Genomic DNA, 19679 nt, shown 5'->3' with positions numbered 1-19679 from the left:
AAATTATGCACTTTATTGTGTTGTGCTTTAGGGTTGAAAGACATGTCCGTAACCATTTTTTTTCTTACAGCGTAGCTATTATTTATTCACATAAAACATTTAACTTACAAACAGCATTTGATCAGTATTTGTTTCTAAATTATTAATGTTTAAATGATTAAATATTATAATTTAAAATATTATTTTGTTTTTGTGTGTTATGGAAGGCTATTATCGTTTTTTAAAAATTTTAATTAAAATGTTATCATTTTTTTTTCTGTTTGACTTTTCAATTTAGTTTTTATTTTAGCTTTTCAATGGTATTTTAAGGCTGCCTTTTTAAAAATGTTGAAAGCAGGTGGATTATAAAGGTTTTAAGCAAAGCTAAAATCATTTTTTGTTCATTTTTATCTTAGTTTAGTTAGTTTTGGAATTATTTTAGTTTGGGTTTTTCAAAGTTACTATTTATTATTATTTAACAAAACCAAATTGTGATTTTTTTTCCTTCTGAGCATTGTTTGTCTGAATTCAGCTGGCCTTGCTGAGGATGACTATGGCGGCCAGTTTTGAGTCCCTGGAGCACACCTGTGTTGTTTACATTCTGCCGTAGTTGAACGTGACGGATCGAGACTTCACATGGGCCACCCACAACCAAAGGCCCTTCTCTCTGGAACCCCTCCAAGTCCCTGTCCAAACCCTCATGTCTATGAGGTAAACACACTGATTACTGCATTCAGCTCTCATCACCTGGATCATTCCCCTTTTGCCCCGAGAGGGTGCCATTTCGGTCACATACTGCAGCAATTTTTCGGTGTCATTGAAGTTGCTCTTTTCCTGCTGATCACAGAGCACTCGGGCAGTTTCTCTTCTGATGGTTCATGCAAGTTTATGTTTGGATGATAGAAGCTGGACATTGTGAAAACGAAGCCACCGTGGAGTTTACTTTTCTCATTCAAGATGCACACCTGATTCGATGATCCTTTTGATCTCTTTTCGCATCGACTGATGATTTTCGGGGGCGCGGAGAGAGGATGGATTAATGTGCATATAATGAGGGAACAGTCAAGGGCTGTGGAGCATTAGCAGATTGTGGTGGACTGGAGTTGGATAGATTATGGACTGTGTGCTTATGTAAAATCCCTCAGGACACCTTTATTAAGATTTGCAGCTCACAACTCACGGAGGTCAAACGGCACATTATGGGTAAATCACCAGTTTGATTGACCTGGAATGTGTGGAAATTGAAGACACCTTGAGGACTGACCGCATACGTGTGTGTGTGTGTGTGTGTGTGTGTGTGTGTGCTGCATACTGACGGCAGCGTTATCTGCCCAGCCCAGGTGCAGCTGAAGCGCTCAGTGGAAGGTTATGGAGTGAAATGTAAAATGAACATACCACATTTCACCTACTTGCCTTTAGGATGGGGTTACCGCTCTGGCCAGTAGAGCAGAGGTACGGCATTCAGAGCTGGTAAACTAATACCGCCACCGAGTCTGTCACCCTGACCTGAACCTGAGTTTCAACTTTTCTGGGCAGTAAAATTCTGGAAGATTTACTATGGACTGGCCTGTCCCTCAAGTTTACGTCCCACCTCTCTTGCTCTGCGGCAATCAGGAGGAAAATTCAGGCAGATCTGCACAATGGTTCATTTGTAGTAGATCTGGACCTCTTAACTGAAGAAATTTAACAGATAAGGAACCGTTTCATGCAGTACTCGGTCATGTACGTGTACATTAACTGATGCATTAATCAGATGACTGTTCAATGTTATTTAAACTTGGCTATTAAGTCAAGTAATTAAAATATGAGTGATGTTTACAGAATTTCATGACCTCTGCATAACAACAACAGTAACAACGTTGTTTTGTGGAACACTCACTAAATACTTATTTAAAAAAATAAGTAAGAAAAATGACTTTCAGATCAAATTAAAGGCCACTTAATTATACATAAGAAACATTTGATCATTTGTAGTCTTTTGCACACTAAAGTACACTTAAAAATGTTTTTAAGAAATTTTAATTTATGACTTTTATATACAGTAAATACACTTAATTTGCATTGATTAAAATATGTAAATGTAAAGTACTTGATTATAATTTTAACTCTAGCATGTTCTAAAATATTACATTCAAATTATTTTAAATGTACTAAATTGCAGCTTAATTACAAATGTGTAATTACACATATATTTACATGCATGACACAGGTTTCAATAGAAATTACATTTGAATTTACTGTTAATGCTTATTTAACCATATTTCAAAGACAACAGAAATGTAGGTAACACTAAGGTGTCCTTGTTACATATAATTACTATTATAATATCAACTAATTATGCATAATTACATGCAAGTAAAACTAAACCAAAACCTAATTAATATTACTCAGTACTTGTATAATGTATAATTACACTGTAACAAGGACACCTTAAAATAAAGTGTAAACAAAATGTATAATTATAACATAAAGATGTACTTGAATCCTATTTAAGTTGGTTGATAAAAGCATTTTAGATTTAATGTAAATTTCAAACTATAATACATTTTCATTTAATCGCAGCTAACATGAAAACATTAAATTCAGTTTACACATAGGCCTAAGTATAATGTTTTAAAGTTTATTCTATCTGTTATAAATATAAAAATAAATGTGCTACCCTTTGCAAGGGTGATAGTGTAGAATTAGTATAGAACTTGTTTATTTATTCTACTACTTCTCAGATTTACCTTCTTTTTTCCAAAAGCCAAAATAGCTCCAGTCAGGTCTTGTAGTGTGTGCAGCTGCTTCTCAACTTCCTGTTTTGGGCAGCTCGGAGCCATTCTCTTCCTGTTAACCTGGCCAGTCCGGTATGCCAGTGCGAGATCCTCCGAATACAGAATAAGAGGCCCTCTCCTCGTACTGTAGGTCTTAGGAGGAACTGGCTCCAGGCCTCCAAAAAAACGGCCGCTGCTGGTAAGCCGCAGCAAAGGAGGCTGGGATTTCCAGTTGAAGTAGTCCTAGTTAAGAAGAGATCATGTTTCCATTGACTGTGTGCATCCAAACAAATCAAACTTTATCTCATTGAAACTGGACTTACATAGACATATAAAAAACTTTTACCTCTGGTTCAAAACAGACCTCCAGTCTTCCATCATGACCGTCTTCATTTGGCACAATGTGGCCGTACCCACGACTCAGCAAAGACAGGACAAAATCTTTCATTGTGGAGTTGTTTGTGTTTCTTTGAATGAATGCTAAAGAGATATAATCCTGTCATGATTGTGGTCTTATCGTGTTGTAAAGATCTAGTTTCAAAGCTCACATCAAAAGTCATGCTGATAGTGTATACAGCAACTGTAAAACTCACTCTTAAAAATAAAGGTTCTAATCGGCATCTGTGGTTCCACAAAGAGCTTTTAATGTCCAAGGAACCTTCCCATTCTACAAAAGGTTCTGTATAATTGAAAAAGTGCCTTTGATTATATAAAGAAAGGTTCTTTGGGGAACCCAAAATGTTTTTTTTTTTTATTTGTTTTTTTTAACTTTTTTAAACAATAACAACTTATTCAAAGTCAGCAATTTTTCTTCTCGTACCTCAGTTTGTGGCCGAGCTCCTCTCTCCTCAGCGACCATTTCTCTTTAATTCAGAATGCATTCGTGTGTTTGTTCAGCATCCCCGCCCGCTGCTTTTACATACTACTGAATCATTTCGGCCCATGCTACGAATGTCTGTGTTTACTGAGCTTTGCAGTTGCCAGGCTCTCCACAGCTCCTCAGCTCAGAACTGTTTTCTTGTTGCCTTGGTTGCAACCAAGCAGTTACCCCCTCCTGGTCAGGCCAGAAACTCTGACTACCTTAGCTAAACCCATCCGAATATACAAACAAAAGGAAGATGACAGCTCACAGCTTTTGTGAATGACCTGAACTGGGTCTCCTGCACGACACGTCCTGTCATATGCCCAGGATAGCACATCCCTAATTAGTGTTATTGACTGTGCCACGAGAAATAGACTTTTCCTTCCTTCACGTAAAACCCCTCCATCAATCAAACAGACAGGAGAAATTGTTCAAGCTTACAGCTAAAGAACTGCAGGATGTCCTTAAATAACGTGAGAGGATACCGTGACAGTTTAGCCACAAGAAAAAGAAAAAATAAATACAAAGAAAGATACATGAAGTGATGTATGACAGCAGGTGTTATTATAATGAATATGTTTTAGTAAAACAGTACATTGGTTGGTTTCTTTTGATCAGCTCCACAAAGTTGGAAGTTTAAACTGAGCTCCACTGTTTACTGTAGAGGAAAGACTTATTCAGCCTGAACCACAACACTAGCCTCTTCAACCACATCTCCATGTGCCTTGTGTTACGCGGTGAATCATTTTATTGCTCTGTGAGATCATACTTTTTGACGGTGAACAGAACCCTAGTCTGGCCACCTGCAGGGCTTAATAGGCTGATGAGGACAAAATGTTAGGATACTTAACGGTAACCTGCCTACAGCCTCTTGCTTTTTCTCAACCTAGTCTGTGTAGAGTATTGTAATGATGATTAAACCTCTTGTTGTCATAAAAAAACGCCATCCCATGTGATCCTTAAGTCATTTTTGGCCCAAATTGAAATCATTAACAATTCATGATTATATTAAATGAAAATGGTTTATTTTCTGCTCTCAAAATGCATTACGATAGTGAGTATTATAACGCAGTAACAATTTCTGTAAAAATTTAAAGAATGAGTTTACACTTTATTTCAGTCACTTTTGGCATAATGTAATATGCCATGTGTTTTATATCAACGAATGTATTGATCTGCTGTTATTATACATATTATATGTTTTGCCTTGCGTTTATTTCACAAACTGTTCACAGCTTGTTCTGTAGACATTCAAGTTTGCAATATAATTATTGTTACAGAATATGATTCATGAAATAAAATATGTATTCTGTTCTCAATACAATATAATAATGCAATGCAATATACTATTTTGATGATTGCTTTGCAGCATGCACATTTACAATGTGCTTTGAAGGCTGTTACAAAGCAATGCATTTAAAGATATTAAAGGAGATAAATTATGTACAACGTGATTATGAACTAAGCTTCTGCTGAAAAATCTAATTAAATGTATTAAACTTTACAGTTCGTTCAAGTCAACTTCGCTTGTAATCTATAGTGTTCTCAACATAACAGTCACCTGTGGGTGGCGCCAAAGCTTCATCTCAATAAAGCTGCAGGAGTTTCTCTAATAAACACTTAGTCGTTTACTAGTATAAATGCAATAAATATCACCACTGCACACACCTGAACGCACAATTTTATTTGGTCTCATTTACCGAGGCTGACTTAGTCTTGTTTATAATTACATTTAAAATAATTTAGCCTCATGTTCTATGTTTTTCGTCAGGAGTGTAATACTGTTGCATTTGGCGCAACAGTTTATTGAGCACATTCTGGTATGGTTTTCTTTAAGGAAAAAAACAACAACTATATATTTAACAGATCAGTGTGCGGTGTAGGCCTACTCATCTTTATGTCTTTGTTTTCAAGATATTAAAAATAATAATTGGTAGCAAACAAGAAATGTGTAGGCCTAATGCAATCTGTAAAGTAACATGAGTCGGTTAAAAATCTAATCGTTTTATTCAGCGAAACTGTACAGATACAAAGGTCTCTTACCAAATTTTAAAAATCAAGTAAAAAACAGCAAGATTATTTTCATAAATACATATATTCTTTCAGAAAAGGTGATTATTTACACGTTACATCGTTTAAAGGGAGCTTGCATAAATTCACAGCTGTACACATGCATATAAGTATCCCAATCCTAATGCGTACTTGACGGTCCATGTGTGCCAATGTACGCATGATTGTCTGCGAAAGTCATACAAGTCCCCAGTTAAAACAAGGGATGGTACATGTGTATAAGGCAAATTACGTCCAATATTTTCGAGCGTTGCGCAAATCATTCAATACGGTCTACAGAGATCACATCTGCAAAATGATATCGTGTTACACAGAAACATAGTCTTTTTCACATACAAACATATGAGAAAAACCAATGGTTAACAGACTCGGGCTGATAACACTGTTCGTGATGGTCCGTCTCCGCCGTGGAAACGTCTAGGCACACAGTAGTGTCCACAAAACTCACTCAACAAGTCTCGCGCAACAGTTCTCCGCTCGAGACATTTATCTCAGAGAAAAGTTGCATGGTCAAAGCTTGACCGACACTATCAGGACGACTCGCTCTTTTTTCATACCGTCGTCTCGCCTTGGTTGCTATTGCTGAGCCTTTTATAAAACCTGCGCCACGACTGCAGAGTTTTCCCAGACCATATCCAAAATCCAGAGGTGATTCCCACGATCATGGTCATCAGATACTTTATCATGAATACGGTGAAGTCTGGAGACATGGGGGCGAAGTTGTTGACTGGGCAAGGGACAGCGAATCGCTTACACGTTTGCATGTGCCAGGTCTTCTCCCACTGCTCTCGGAAAGCCTGCTCGTAGAAGTAGCACGCGATCACGATGGTAGCGGGAACCGTGTAGAGCACGCTAAACACGCCGATGCGCACCATCAGCTTCTCCAGCTTCTCCGTCTTGGTGCCGTCGTGCTTCATGATGGTTCTGATGCGGAAAAGCGACACGAACCCGGCCAGGAGGAACGAGGTGCCGATGAAGAGGTAGACGAAGAGGGGCGCCAAGACGAAGCCACGCAGGGAGTCCACGTTGTAGATGCCGACGTAGCACACCCCGGTGAGAATGTCACCATCCACTTGGCCCATGGCGAGGATGGTGATGGTCTTAACTGCTGGGACAGCCCAAGCGGCAAGGTGGAAATACTGAGAGTTGGCCTCGATGGCTTCGTGACCCCACTTCATTCCCGCTGAGAGGAACCATGTGAGGGACAGAATGACCCACCAGATTGAACTTGCCATGCCGAAGAAATAGAGGATCATGAAGAGGATAGTGCAGCCCTCTTTTTTCGTGCCCTGCGCGACGGTCTTATAACCATCATCGTTGAATTTGTCAATGCAAACGACTTTGTCTTCAAGGAAAAAGCCAGCCGCGTACGCAACAGCCACCATGAAGTAACACCCAGAGAGGAAGATGATGGGCCTCTCCGGGTAACGAAACCGCCTCATGTCCACCAAGTACGTGAGAACGGTGAACAGTGTACTAACGCAGCACAAAATAGACCAAATTCCGACCCAGAGCCGGCCAAATTTGACCTCTTCCTCTCTAAAATACATCAGCCCGTTGGGTCTAGTGGGCTCACACGGCGCCCCGCAGTCTTTTTCCCCCATGAAGTGGTACTTGAGATAAGTGGGCACTTTGAGCTGCAGCGGACACGTGAATTGCTGGCTGGGTCTGACCACGCTCGGCTGTAACGTGATCAGTTCGGGGACGTAGGGCGTCGGGTTTGAGGTCGGGCTTCCCGCGTCCGAGGTGTTCTGACCCACGCAGATCTCCCCCGCGCCGTGCACCGGGAAATTCTCGCAGCGCAGTCGCTCGGGCCACTGGAAGCCGAACTTGTTCATCAGGGCCTCGCAGCCCTGTCTCGCGCGCTCGCACAGGGAGCGACACGGCGGGATGGCTTGCTCCAGCACCGTGCAAACCGGCGCGTACATGGAGCAGAGGAAGAACTTGAGGTCCATGGAGCACTGCACTTTCACTAGGGGGTAGAACTGGTGCACCTCCAGCCCGGCGTCCTCCTGATTGGTGTGACCCAAAAGGTTCGGCATAATGGTCTGATTGTAGGCGATGTCCGTACAGAGAGGTATCGATATGGGCTGGCAGAAACCGTGCTCGGGAATGGAGATGCCCTTCTCTCCATGATACTGGCCGCCGGACGGCTGCAGGGCCAGGGCGAGGAATAGAAGAAAGTATCGAGTAATCCCGCGACAGTGTTGCATCTTGAGGAGAGCTGTTATTTGGGTGATTCGGTGTGAAAGAAATTAGGCTGCGGCTGCTCCGAGAAAAAGTTTCTGCGCGACCAGTTCGTATGCGTTTAAACGATCGAAAACTCCTCCTGTCACGGCACTCGTGGTCTAAAAGCGCGCATGTTAGGCAAATAAGTGGATATGGGAAGAAAACCCTGATAAAAAGTCACCAAGTCCGAAAATACATCCAAACTAAATCCACAACGAGCGCATCGTTTTTTCCCTCTGCTTCAAGGTTTGTTAGAGAATCTGTTATTTAAAGTTTTCCGCCTGGCTCTCCAAATCCTGCGTGTAAGTCTGTGTATCCAATGACTTTAGAGCTGCATTTCAGAGAGTCGTATCGCTGCTGGAAAACTTGAGTGCGCTTTCCTCGCGTGCGCTCAGCAGACGCGCTTCTCGCTGACTGAAGGTTTGAGCGCAAGTGAGGCGCACATACAATAATGTGCCGTCGGTTTCTACACACCCCTCATTCAGATTCACTGCCCCTCTGTGCGGGGCGCCTTGAAACCAGTAGCGGTTTAGACCAATCACAGGGTTTGTTTTCCTTTGCGTCTTGCTTTTGATTGGTCATTGGATGTAATTGCGGAGGGTTTCAGCTATCAGAAACTTTCCTTCTATATAGGGCGGAGGGAAAAAAATCCATAGGCTGGTTTCTGAAAGTGTAGTAATTCTATGGGCACGCAAATCCCTACACGTGACTAATACTGGGGTTTCTCGATTCAAATCCAGCTTTTGTTTAATAAAAACTCTCAAATGGTCATTATGTATATTGTCGCCATTAAACATTAAAATATGTGTGTATTAATTTATATTTCAAAGTTTTGCAATCACGTGACATAACTAAATAAGAGCCAGATCCATGTGGGAAATCCTGAGAGTACATACAATTTTCCAGATCTGTTTTCTTAATATCTGCATATTTTTGTTGCAGTGTTATTTTTAAGATGTTTTGAAAAGGTGACATTTACTATTTAAATGTTAATCTACTGAAAAATGCACTCACCTAATGATAGGCCTCACACCTGCTTTTCAGCCCGGTGTGGATACTTAACCTGCTAGAAAGCGGGTAAATATTTTGATCATTTTTATTTGAATTTATTCTCACGCATTGCAGGTGCGGAGCATCAGCTAAACAATTTGGGCTACTTAAGGGCAAAGAATGCAGATAATTAAATGTACATGAAGAGAGTGTCCATGTAAGGAAGAGATTAAGGGAAAAACTACATGCAATCTGTCTGGAAATTTCTGTGAAATTTATTAAGGTCCAGATTTAAAGAGGATACTAAATAATTGATAAACCAAACAGTTTCAGTGGTGCCAAAAATGGGGAATATTCACAACTTGTTACAATTATAAACCAATTAATTAATAACTGTCAGAGACCAGTGATAGCCAGAGCTATTGGCTTATTAAATAACTTATTCTTAATCATAAATAAAAAATCTTCTCCTCTCTGCTGGAGTGTGTTTTAAAAATAGATCTGAGCTTTATAGCTGTATGCCTGGTTACTCGGTATGTAAATGTGAGGGCTGAGGGAGATGATCTGCTCTATGGACCTCAACATCAATCACACGGAGCCCAATGCTGCTGCCTCAGAAATGAGCGCTGTGGCACGCTTATTCTGGTGCTCACCGTAGCTCTACAGCAGCCCATGTTTGATCGCTGAGCATATACACTCACTTCATCTTTCGAGAGACATGCAACTTAAAACTTTGACTGACAGTTTCTTAAGAGTACACTTCTCTGGCTTATTAGATCATAGTAGCTAGGGTTGAAAAATACATCCAGTAAGTTGTTCTGATGATGTTTTAGTGATAAAATACAGCATGACTTTATAATTCATGATCCTTGTTCCTGTTTGAGAACAGAATAAGGTTGAAAATGTAATGCTACTCTGCAAGAGTGTTTTATTATGTGCATTTTTTTTTTTTTTTTTGACATACCTTAGTAGGACCAATAAAAGTAGGAACAACATTAGGGCAGTCTATGTGAAACAGTCTATATTAGCAATAGGAAAATATTTTAAGAGATGGTATGATGGTATGTTGGTATGGGTGGATTGAGAGATGTCAAAAAGAAAAGATTTAGTAGAGATGATTAGACCAGTTCGAGAATTCATATGAGTTTTTAGTAGGCTTTATTAATGTTTGTGGTTTCCCACTGGACCTTATTAGCTCTTGCAGTGCTCATCTCCTCATTTTACACTTCATCTATTGAAGAGAGAAAGTAGAGGGGTGGCATGTAGTGGAATAAACTACACCATCTGTTGTATTTTGTTAAAAATTCTTTGACATGATGTGAACTTCATTGAAACTCTAAACTTTCCAATTCTATTTGGCTGTGGTTTGAGTAGTGTCTTTATTAACCTGTGGATCATACTTATTTTGGGGGTTAATTGAATTTGACCTTTAATCATCCTGACAAAAAATCAATCCACTGCTTTTAGTGTGTCAATATTTATTGTTCTTTCTGTGTTTACAGGCCCAGTTACAGCTCCGCATGTCTCTACATTTTGATGAGTGACATCTGAGGTGAGCATAAAAAGACAGTGTATATCACTGTTGCCAACTCTCCCGAGACAAATAAGCAACCGCAGCTTCAAATACAAGCCCAAAACAAGCCCAATATTGTTTTTGATGATTTATTACCATCAATATTATTTATTATCAATTGCTTATTACCAATAAATGAGCCTGCAACATATTAAACTGAAACCACTCTTTTATCTGAAAAGCAAAAACAGAAGCTATTTTACAAAAATCAGCAAACTGCAACAAAAGTGGGAACAAAACTCTTGTCCAATCACCTGTGAGCAGAATAGGGTTGGAGAGATGGAAAAGGAGAAAAACACAAGAGCTTCAAAGGGGAGCTGTAATATAGCCACATAGTTATAGCCTAAAATATATAGCGGTCATTCTATGGAAATGTCCATTTCTCTTCCCTAGCCTTTACAGAAATATTACACTTGAAAAACACTTGGTTACAATTTTTAAAAAATATTTTAAAATGAAACGATGTGTTATTTGAACAATTAAACCTTCTTGAGCCATCAATGTGGCAATATTTGTTTTATAATAATTATAAAGAATTCCAAGCACCACAAAACTGCTCGTCCCCACAGTCATGTACAGAGGGAAAGTGCTTTATTTTGAGGTCAAAAACAGGTTTTTCAACCATTTAAAATAAAATAATGTATACATAACTATCAAATAAATAACATTAAAAAAAAAAAATGCCAAAAAAATTATAGAAAAATATATTAAAAATATAATATTAAATTATAATATATATTATATTAAAAAAGAAAATATTATATTATATATTAAATATTATAAAAAAGATTTAAAAAATCATTAAGCTGTCATTTATTTGTATTCATGAAGTCAAAAGGTAATCTAATAATGTGGTCTAAGTTTAAATGTTAAAAAAAGAAATACATTTTAAGACATCTTGCCATACCAGGCTATTCGAACCAAATGTACAGGTGCTGGTCATATAATTAGAATATCATCAAAAAGTTGATTTAATTCACTAATTCCATTCAAAAAGTGAAACTTGTATATTACAGTATATTCATTCATTACACACAGACTGATATATTTCAAATTTATTTCTTTTAATTTTGATGATTAGAGCTTACAGCTCATGAAAGTCAAAAATCAGTATCTCAAAATATTAGAATATTACTTAAGACCAATACAAAGAAAGGATTTGTAGAAATCTTGGCCAACTGAAAAGTATGAAAATGAAAAGTATGAGCATGTACAGCACTCAATACTTAGTTGGGGCTCCTTTTGCCTGAATTACTGCAGCAATGCGGCGTGGCATGGAGTCGATCAGTCTGTGGCACTGCTCAGGTGTTATGAGAGCCCAGGTTGCTCTGACAGTGGCCTTCAGCTCATCTGCATTGTTGGGTCTGGTGTCTCTCATCTTCCTCTTGACAATACCCCATAGATTCTCTCTGGGGTTCAGGTCAGGCGAGTTTGCTGGCCAATCAAGCACAGTAACACTATGGTCATTGAACCAGCTTTTGGTACCTTTGGCAGTGTGGGCAGGTGCCAAGTCCTGCTGGAAAATGAAATCAGCATCTCCATAAAGCTTGTCAACAGAAGGAAGCATGAAGTGCCCTAAAATTTCCTGGTAGATGGCTGCGTTGACTGTGGACATCAGAAAACACAGTGGACCAACACCAGCAGATGACATGGCAGCCCAAATCATCACTGACTGTGGAAACTTCACACTGGACTTCAAGCAACATGGATTCTGTGCCTCTCACTCTTCCTTCAGACTCTGGGACCTTGATTTCCAAATGAAATGTAAAATTTACTTTCATCTGAAAAGAGGACTTTGGACCACTGAGCAACAGTCCAGTTCTTTTTCTCCACAGCCCAGTTAAGATGCTTCTGACGTTGTCTCTGGTTCAGAAGTGGCTTGGTAGCCTTTTTCCTGAAGACGTCTGAGCGTGGTGACTCTTGATGCACTGACTCCAGCTTCAGTTCTCTCCTTGTGAAGCTCTCACAAGTGTTTGAATCAGCTTTGCTTGACTGTATTCTCCAGCTTGCGGTCATCCCTGTTGCTTGTGCACCTTTTCCCACCCAAATTCTTCCTTCCAGTCAACTTTGCATTTAATATGCTTTGATACAGCACTCTGTAAACAGCCACACCTTTCAGTAATGACCCTCTGTGACTTACCCTCTTTGTGGAGGGTGTCAATGTTCTTCTGGATCATTGCCAAGTCAGCAGTCTTCCCCATTATTGTGGTTTCAAAGAACAAGAGATACCCAGAATTTATACTGTAGGGATGGTCATTTATTCAAACTCAAATGTAAATATTCTAATATTTTGAGATACTGATTTTTGACTTTCATGAGCTGTAAGCTCTAATCATCAAAATTAAAAGAAATAAAATATATCAAATATATCAATCTGTGTGTAATGAATGAATAAAGTTAAAAAATAAGTGAAAAAGTTTCACTTTTTGAATGGAATTAGTGAAATAAATCAACTTTTTGATGATATTCTAATTATATGACCAGCACCTGTATTTACTCTTAGTATTAGGATATGACTACTTGTTTTTTTTTTATTACAGCCCGATGCCTGTGATAAATAATACATTACAAAAACATTGTAAAAATTAGGCTAAAAGAAAGTCATCCCACTCCTCTATGTCTACTTCTGTCATTGCTTGGATTACAGCGTCACGCACCTTTTTGAATGTGATTTTTCTCCAATGAGGGGGCAGAACATTTGGCAAATTACGCTACTGCACTTATATTATTGCACTGGTTGGCTATTAACTACGAGCAGACAGAGTGTCAATCAATGCATTGGAGAATGCGGCGAACATAAATAAAGAAACGAAGTTGCTTGTCAGATTTCCCTAACAAGCAACCATATTTTTTTAAATAAGCCCAAAAAACCGCAACCCGCGACCAGGGATTTTTTCACCCAACTTTACAAAAAAAGAAGCCCAAAGTCGCGTATAATATGCGGACTTGGCAACTGTGGTGTATATAACAAAGCTCATGTGTGTGTTTTTTTTTAGTGTGTTAAAGGATTTGTTTACTTCCAAAATCTTTAAAAAATGTACTCACCCCCATGTCATCCAAGATGTTCATGTCTTTCTTTAGTTGAAAAGAAATTAAGTTTTTTTCGGGAAACATTCCAGGATTTTTCTCCATATAGTGGACTTCAATGGGAGCCAGTGGGTTGAAGGTCCAAAGTGCAGTTTAAATGCAGCTTCAAAGGGCTCTACACGATCCCAGCCGAGGAATACAGGTCTTATCCAGCGAAACAATCAGTCATTTTCTAAGAAAAATACAAATTTATCTACTTTTTAATCACAAATCTAAACATACAAATATATTATGATAAACTGAACTCACATTTGTTTCATAATGAACGTCACAGTTATTGAACTGAACTGACTTGTGCTGAATAAGGATTATTCATTGTCTTGCTACAGCTGCTTTACAGCAGAATTTGGATGTGCCTCAGTTTTGGAGTTTGCATCTTTTATTCAGTTACTACTTTTACTACTTTGAAACAATCTCTATTGTAAGAAGCACTATAAAAATAATGATGACTTGACATTTGAAGCGAAAATCTTACGAAATCATAACGTCTTGCAAAATAATGATGCTGTTTCTTTCAACTGGGTCAGTGAAGCAAACTAAATGATATGTTTTTACTAATAATCAGTGACGGTTTCAGAGAGGCTGATTTCCCGAGGGAGTCGCTCAGACAGACACACCTACCAGCATCTACCCGACCCTTGAGACAAAAACGACAAACTACAAGATTGAAAGTGACATGACCCTGCAGAGAACTAACTGTAAGTTTCCAGGAAATTCTGGAGATGCATTGTTAGTTTTCCAAGAACATTTCCTCCCATTGGTGCCATGTTTTAATCACTTATATTTTGGAGAACATGTTTTCCAGATTATGTGCAGTTTCTTTTACAGTTTGTTCCATGGATCTATTGATGCTCGTCCCATCAAAGCCTCATGATTTAGGATGTTCTGTACATGAGGAAATCTCATTACACTATGCTGGATTTACTGTCCCAGAGATGTTTTTATCATACACATTCTTCGTGCATTTTTTTTTCGAAATATTACTACTAAATAATATCACTTTTCTGCACATATGCTATAGTTTTACTCTTTCGTATTCCTCCCTTTTTTTTCTCAAATAATATTAATCACAGCAAAAGACTCAAACCAAGAGAAATTAAAGGAAAAGGAAAATTGAATGGCACAAGCAGAAAATCCTTCCCTGGCCATTCAGCTCTTTCAGTAGCAGGTCCGTAAATTTGCGGGTGAGTCTGTTTTGATTTGGTCAAGCCCTCGGTTTTCCTGTAGTCTGGCACCAACGTTAACTTACTGAGGACTGTGGCACATAACTCAACACTGCATACACATGCAAGCCAAATAAAACGCTTAAGGATGGTCAGTGAGCGCTTTGAGCCACATCGTCCCGGGCCAAGTGTATATCACTGTGGTCATTTAGCTACCGTGTCAGTTTGTAAGGCTCTCTGGAAGTCTTCAGTGGAGATTTTCCCGCTTACAGAGTCATATACCCAGATATCTGCCTGGGTGGTGCCTGTATATTAACCCACTACTCAGCACTCTCATGTTTGGAGAAATGTTAGCTCTTGTCTAAATTAATAGCGTGCATGTAAGAGAGGAAATACAACCCTGTTTTATACTCTGATTATATCGGTCTGGACCTGCAGGATCCCGCAGCATTCATTAGCATTCCACTCCATATAAATGTCCTTTGTTTGCGTTATATTTCCATAGCTAATGGCAAGAGTGTATCATGATTCACATACATATTTAAAAAGCCCCAGGCAAGTCTGCCTATGACAGTGGTTCTCATGCACTGGGAGAGGTGCAGGCAGCAGATGAAGGGATGGTGTCTGCCGAAGGAATGAATGAAGATAGTCATGAGAGAGTGAGGCAGAGAAAGGCAGAAAGAGAGTGAGAGCCACAGGAAATGCAGGTTACGCTGGACTCTTGAGCATTGCCTGGGGATAGGCTGCAGGCGCTGAATCATAAATGACAGGAGGCTTATTCAGTTCAGCTAATAGGGCCCAGTGTAATGTAGAAGGGGTTAATGCGTCCTCTCCAGAGAATCATGACGTCCACGGTGCAAAATAGGCACAATTTCTGGGCACCGTTTTTTCTACAAATTACAGTTAAATACCTACGCAAACATATTTATGCAGATTACCCCCAATTTACTGCAAACAATGCATCTGTTAGTAGATTTAGTACTAGATTTCTCCAGTTTATTTCTCAGTATACAAATTGAGTCTTATAGCAAATGTTCTTATTGTCCCTGCTGTGGAATTACACTTAAGCATACTTTTAAAATGTACTTATTATGGAAATAATGTACTTTGAAAAAATATACTAGTGCAAACGGAATATAATTGGTCAAGAAAAAAGGTCTCTTTTTATGCAATAATATAACACGTGAAGGCATACCTGGGACATAATATGAGGAAAACCAGCTCATAATATTTGTAATTCCTTTTAAAATGTGTCACATATACACTAAGAGCTTTTGAATGATTGTTTCTGTGTGTGAGATCTGTGTGTTTGAGAGAAAAAAGCTTGTGTTGTTGCATGTGAGAGAATTTTAGGGTGTTTGTGTGTGTGTGTGTGCTGGACCTGCAATTAATTAGCAGTTAAAACTCCCTCATTTAATCTTTGTGCCAAGAGCTCAGTCCCTCTCCAGCTTTCCGTGTACTGCTGTCACAGGGGACGGGAAAAGGGAGGAAAGCTTTGGTTTAGCCCTCTGATCATCCAGCTTACTGAACATCACACTGTGTTACGGAAACAGAGCTCCAGGCTCTCTCCACAGGACTTCATGACAGATATCCACACCCTAACTGCACCAGAATGTGATGCTTAAGATGTTTTATCGCCACACAGTTTAGTGGTATAAACACAATTTACTCGTAAACTCCCTTTTTGACATGTTTATGTGTGTTTTGTGAGTTGACAAGTTAGTTTTGTCTTATCTTTCACTCTCTCCTTCTGCTTTTTCTTAGTGTGTTCCTTCTGACCCAATGCACAGTCCCCCCCTCTTGTTCTGGTCGACATACTTCTGCAAGTTTCCACTGATGGAGTTTGTCTGTCATTTGTAAAACTCAAGTGGCCAGCTGTCAGAGTGCAGGCGTCTGTCCTATAATCCCTTGATTCAGAGCAAGATCTTCTCTTTTTCTCTACAGTGGAAGATGTACTCGTCGTATAAACACGCTATACCGTTAATCTAAACACAGCCGTCTGGCAATATACATTTTAGGGGAAACAATTTAGAGAATCATAGGCTCATTAAAGGCTAGATTGGAAGGAGCGGTTTGCAGACTGAAAACACACACAAATGTTGCTTAGCTATCTGAATGAGGACATACCATAGACTGCTATAGACGTGTTATTATGTGAAGCTAATGATAATTATTCTATAGACTAACCCAAACCCTACTCCTAAAAGAAAGCTTTTTGCATTTTTTATTTTTAAAAATGTAATTTTATTTATTAATTAACATTTTGTTTTCATAAATAAAAAATAAATATGCAAATAATAATAATTATATTATATATATATATATAAATAATTATATTATAAATAATGCTTTTTATTTCTACAAATAATAGTAAAATACACCACCAGTCAAAAGTTTTTGAACAGTAAGATTTTTAAAGTTTTTTTTAAAGAAGCCAGTAACATTGTGAAATAGTTTTACTATTTAAAAACTGCTTTCTATTTGAATATATTTTAAAATGTAATTTATTCCCTGTAATCAAAGCTAAATTTTCAGCATGTGACTGGTAGTGTATGTACACAAACATATTGATGCTGATGCTCTGTGTCCTTTGACATAGCTGTGAAAAAAAATACTCAAATAGCACTTATTACAGAAATAATATATGTTAAAAAATAAAAAATAGATACTGTATTGTGTATATGCTTTTGGATATGTAATGCTTTTCAATATTTATTATGCTTTTTACACATTACTAACAATTAAGTGAAACATTTTAAAAGTTTAAATTCATATTAAATGCAAAAAATTGAACTTAAAATGCTTTTTTTTTTTTTTTTTTACAAGTAGGACTTTCAAAATTACTTCTATTGTGTACTGTCAAATGTACTAAAATAACTTTAATTTAATGTATTTATAAATAAAATAGCCTTTTATTTAATTTATTATAATTAAATACATTTAAAATAAACTTCAGATAACACTACAATTAAAATTATAATCATGTTAGTCTCCACAAATGAGTCAAATGTACTCGCAAACAAAAGTACTTCAGTAGCCTTTTATTTAATTTAGGCTACATTATATCATCTGCAACACTCTTAAAAATAAAGGTGCTTAAAAGGTTCTTCACAGCGATGCCATAGAAGAACCATTTTTGGTTCTACAATGAAGCACCCAGTCAACGGTTCTTAAAGAACCATCTCTTTCTTACCTTTTTATAATCTGAAGAACCTTCTTTCACCACAAAGAACCTCTTGTGAGACAGAAAGGTTCTTCAGATGTTAAAGGTTCTTTATGGAACCATTTAGACAAAAAGGTTCTTCTATGGCATCGTGAAGCACCTTTATTTTTAAGAGTGAGTTTTAAAAAACACTTTTAAGATTTAAAGCACACTACAAGTGCACGTTCAATACACTTAAGCGCACTTCTTTTTTCACAAGGGTAGTCTTCATCATGAGCCATGTGTTGCTACTTTCATTCACTGCATGTCCTGATTTCTTCTTCCACAGAGGTTTTAATTTCACTGGCTCTGAGTGAACAAGGAGATGAATAAAAAAGAGGCTGTTTTTGGTCAGCGGCGGTGGTAGGGGAGGGCTGTAGGGCCCGTCAGCCTGCCTGGAGTGGACTAGAAGAGGGCTGCTCACCCAGCCAGCTGGACTGGATCCGTCAATGGTTTACAGAGCCGCTACAGTACAGGGCAGAGGTATGCTACCTCCACAAACCTGGAAAAAAACATGGCCGCCAGGAGAAACTGTGCGATGAAAGGATGATTTATGCAGCACAAATATGCCATGCGTACGGTCTGCTGGCAAATGAGCGGGCAGGCTGTTTCTGGCTGGTGGAGTTGTGCTGGGAAGGGTACGTGCTGCCGGTGTAGAGGGCAAGAGGCGGAGGGATGTTTTAACAGTCTTATGTAAACCAAATGGGGTGGGGGCGGCCATCTTGTGTTTATCACATGTCAGAAAAAAAGCAAGGCCAGGGCACCTCTGGGAGCTCTGTGCTGTTTGAAAATGGCATTCTAACACAGGATTAATAAACAGAGCGACCCATTGGACGGCACAGGCTCTCAATATGTGCTGCACTTTAGCAGGAGGAGACCTTGCTCTGTTTATGACTTCTTCAGGAAAAAGAGCGTAGCCTATATGTGCTGCGTGTTACTGCTTGATGCTGCCTTATTGAAGCACCTGGACTTTTAAATTCATTTCACTTGATCGGGTTTCTGGCGAGACTCTTTCATTGCAGAAGAACATGTGATGAAACAATGAAGTGCCTGTGATATGCTACTGTAAGGGTAAATATCATGCCTTGAACCCTGACAGCTGCAGAAGCCAAGTTGAATCAAAGGTCTGAAGGAAACAGCTGCTCCAAATATTTTTCAACTGTGGAGGGGGTTGTAGAGAAGAACGTATCTCAATTATATCTCAAACCCCATTGTGTGTGCTGCTGTCTTTCTCCACGCTTTTACACAGATAGTAGTCTCTTTAGTGTTCAAATGTATTCCTACATACTCTGTAAAAAGTTGTAATGTGTAGCCTTTGAGGATTTACACTAACTTGACATTTTTTTCTGTATAATAGTAAGGCTGTCATCATGTCACATTAAACATTTTTAAATGTTAAAAGAAAATTTTTGTTTGTTTTTTTACACATAAACTGAAACATACAAAAAACATACAGTATTTACAATATCTGAAGCATATATCTTTTGTATAAACACCTTTAAATTAATAGGTTTATGCCATTTTGAATACATTGCTTGCTTTCTTTGATAATAATTTACTATAAATTAGGTCAAATAAATATATTATTGCCATCACATTTATTTACTACACTTGAATGGATTACATTATAATTATAAAGCCTCTATTCAGTCATTATAAAGAGTAAACGGAAATATATTTCATAAAAAATAATATTATCTAATATATTATTATATAATATATTATAAAATATACAGTGCTGCTCACTAATATTGGCACCCTTGGTAAA

At 38.3% G+C, this 19679-nt stretch overlaps 2 protein-coding genes and 1 long non-coding RNA gene across 5 annotated transcripts in view; 1 reads left to right on the top strand and 2 right to left on the bottom strand.

Moving 5' to 3' along the window:
* The window catches only part of LOC131547352 (uncharacterized protein KIAA2012), a 29630-nt gene extending 25862 nt beyond the window's left edge, over positions 1-3768 (bottom strand). For 2 of the 3 annotated variants that reach the window (XM_058787867.1, XM_058787869.1), the window contains exons 1-4: positions 3556-3768; positions 3329-3414; positions 3082-3215; positions 2709-2978 (exon numbers count right to left, since the gene is read on the bottom strand). In XM_058787867.1, coding sequence (XP_058643850.1) covers positions 2709-2978; positions 3082-3215; positions 3329-3356 — 432 coding nt within the window. In that variant the 5' untranslated portion in view covers positions 3357-3414; positions 3556-3768. The remainder of the gene's footprint in view (positions 1-2708; positions 2979-3081; positions 3216-3328; positions 3415-3555) is intronic. The other variant, XM_058787868.1, reaches the window with a different exon arrangement.
* A 1834-nt stretch (positions 3769-5602) lies between these two features.
* Positions 5603-8333, bottom strand: fzd7a (frizzled class receptor 7a). Its single transcript, XM_058787026.1, has one exon. The coding sequence runs from the start codon at positions 7878-7880 to the stop codon at positions 6219-6221; it is 1662 nt and encodes a 553-aa protein (XP_058643009.1). The 5' UTR covers positions 7881-8333; the 3' UTR covers positions 5603-6218.
* A 2067-nt stretch (positions 8334-10400) lies between these two features.
* LOC131547287 (uncharacterized) lies at positions 10401-19125 on the top strand. The gene is made up of 4 exons (XR_009272893.1): positions 10401-10438; positions 13579-13688; positions 14112-14244; positions 18201-19125. It is a non-coding gene; the product is annotated as an uncharacterized LOC131547287 (long non-coding RNA).
* The last annotated feature ends 554 nt before the right edge of the window (positions 19126-19679 follow it).

The sequence above is a fragment of the Onychostoma macrolepis genome, chromosome 09 (assembly GCF_012432095.1).
Source record: "Onychostoma macrolepis isolate SWU-2019 chromosome 09, ASM1243209v1, whole genome shotgun sequence".
Lineage (NCBI taxonomy): Eukaryota > Metazoa > Chordata > Actinopteri > Cypriniformes > Cyprinidae > Onychostoma > Onychostoma macrolepis.
Note: the sequence above shows the minus strand (reverse complement) of the source record. Positions and strands in the feature narration are given on the sequence as shown.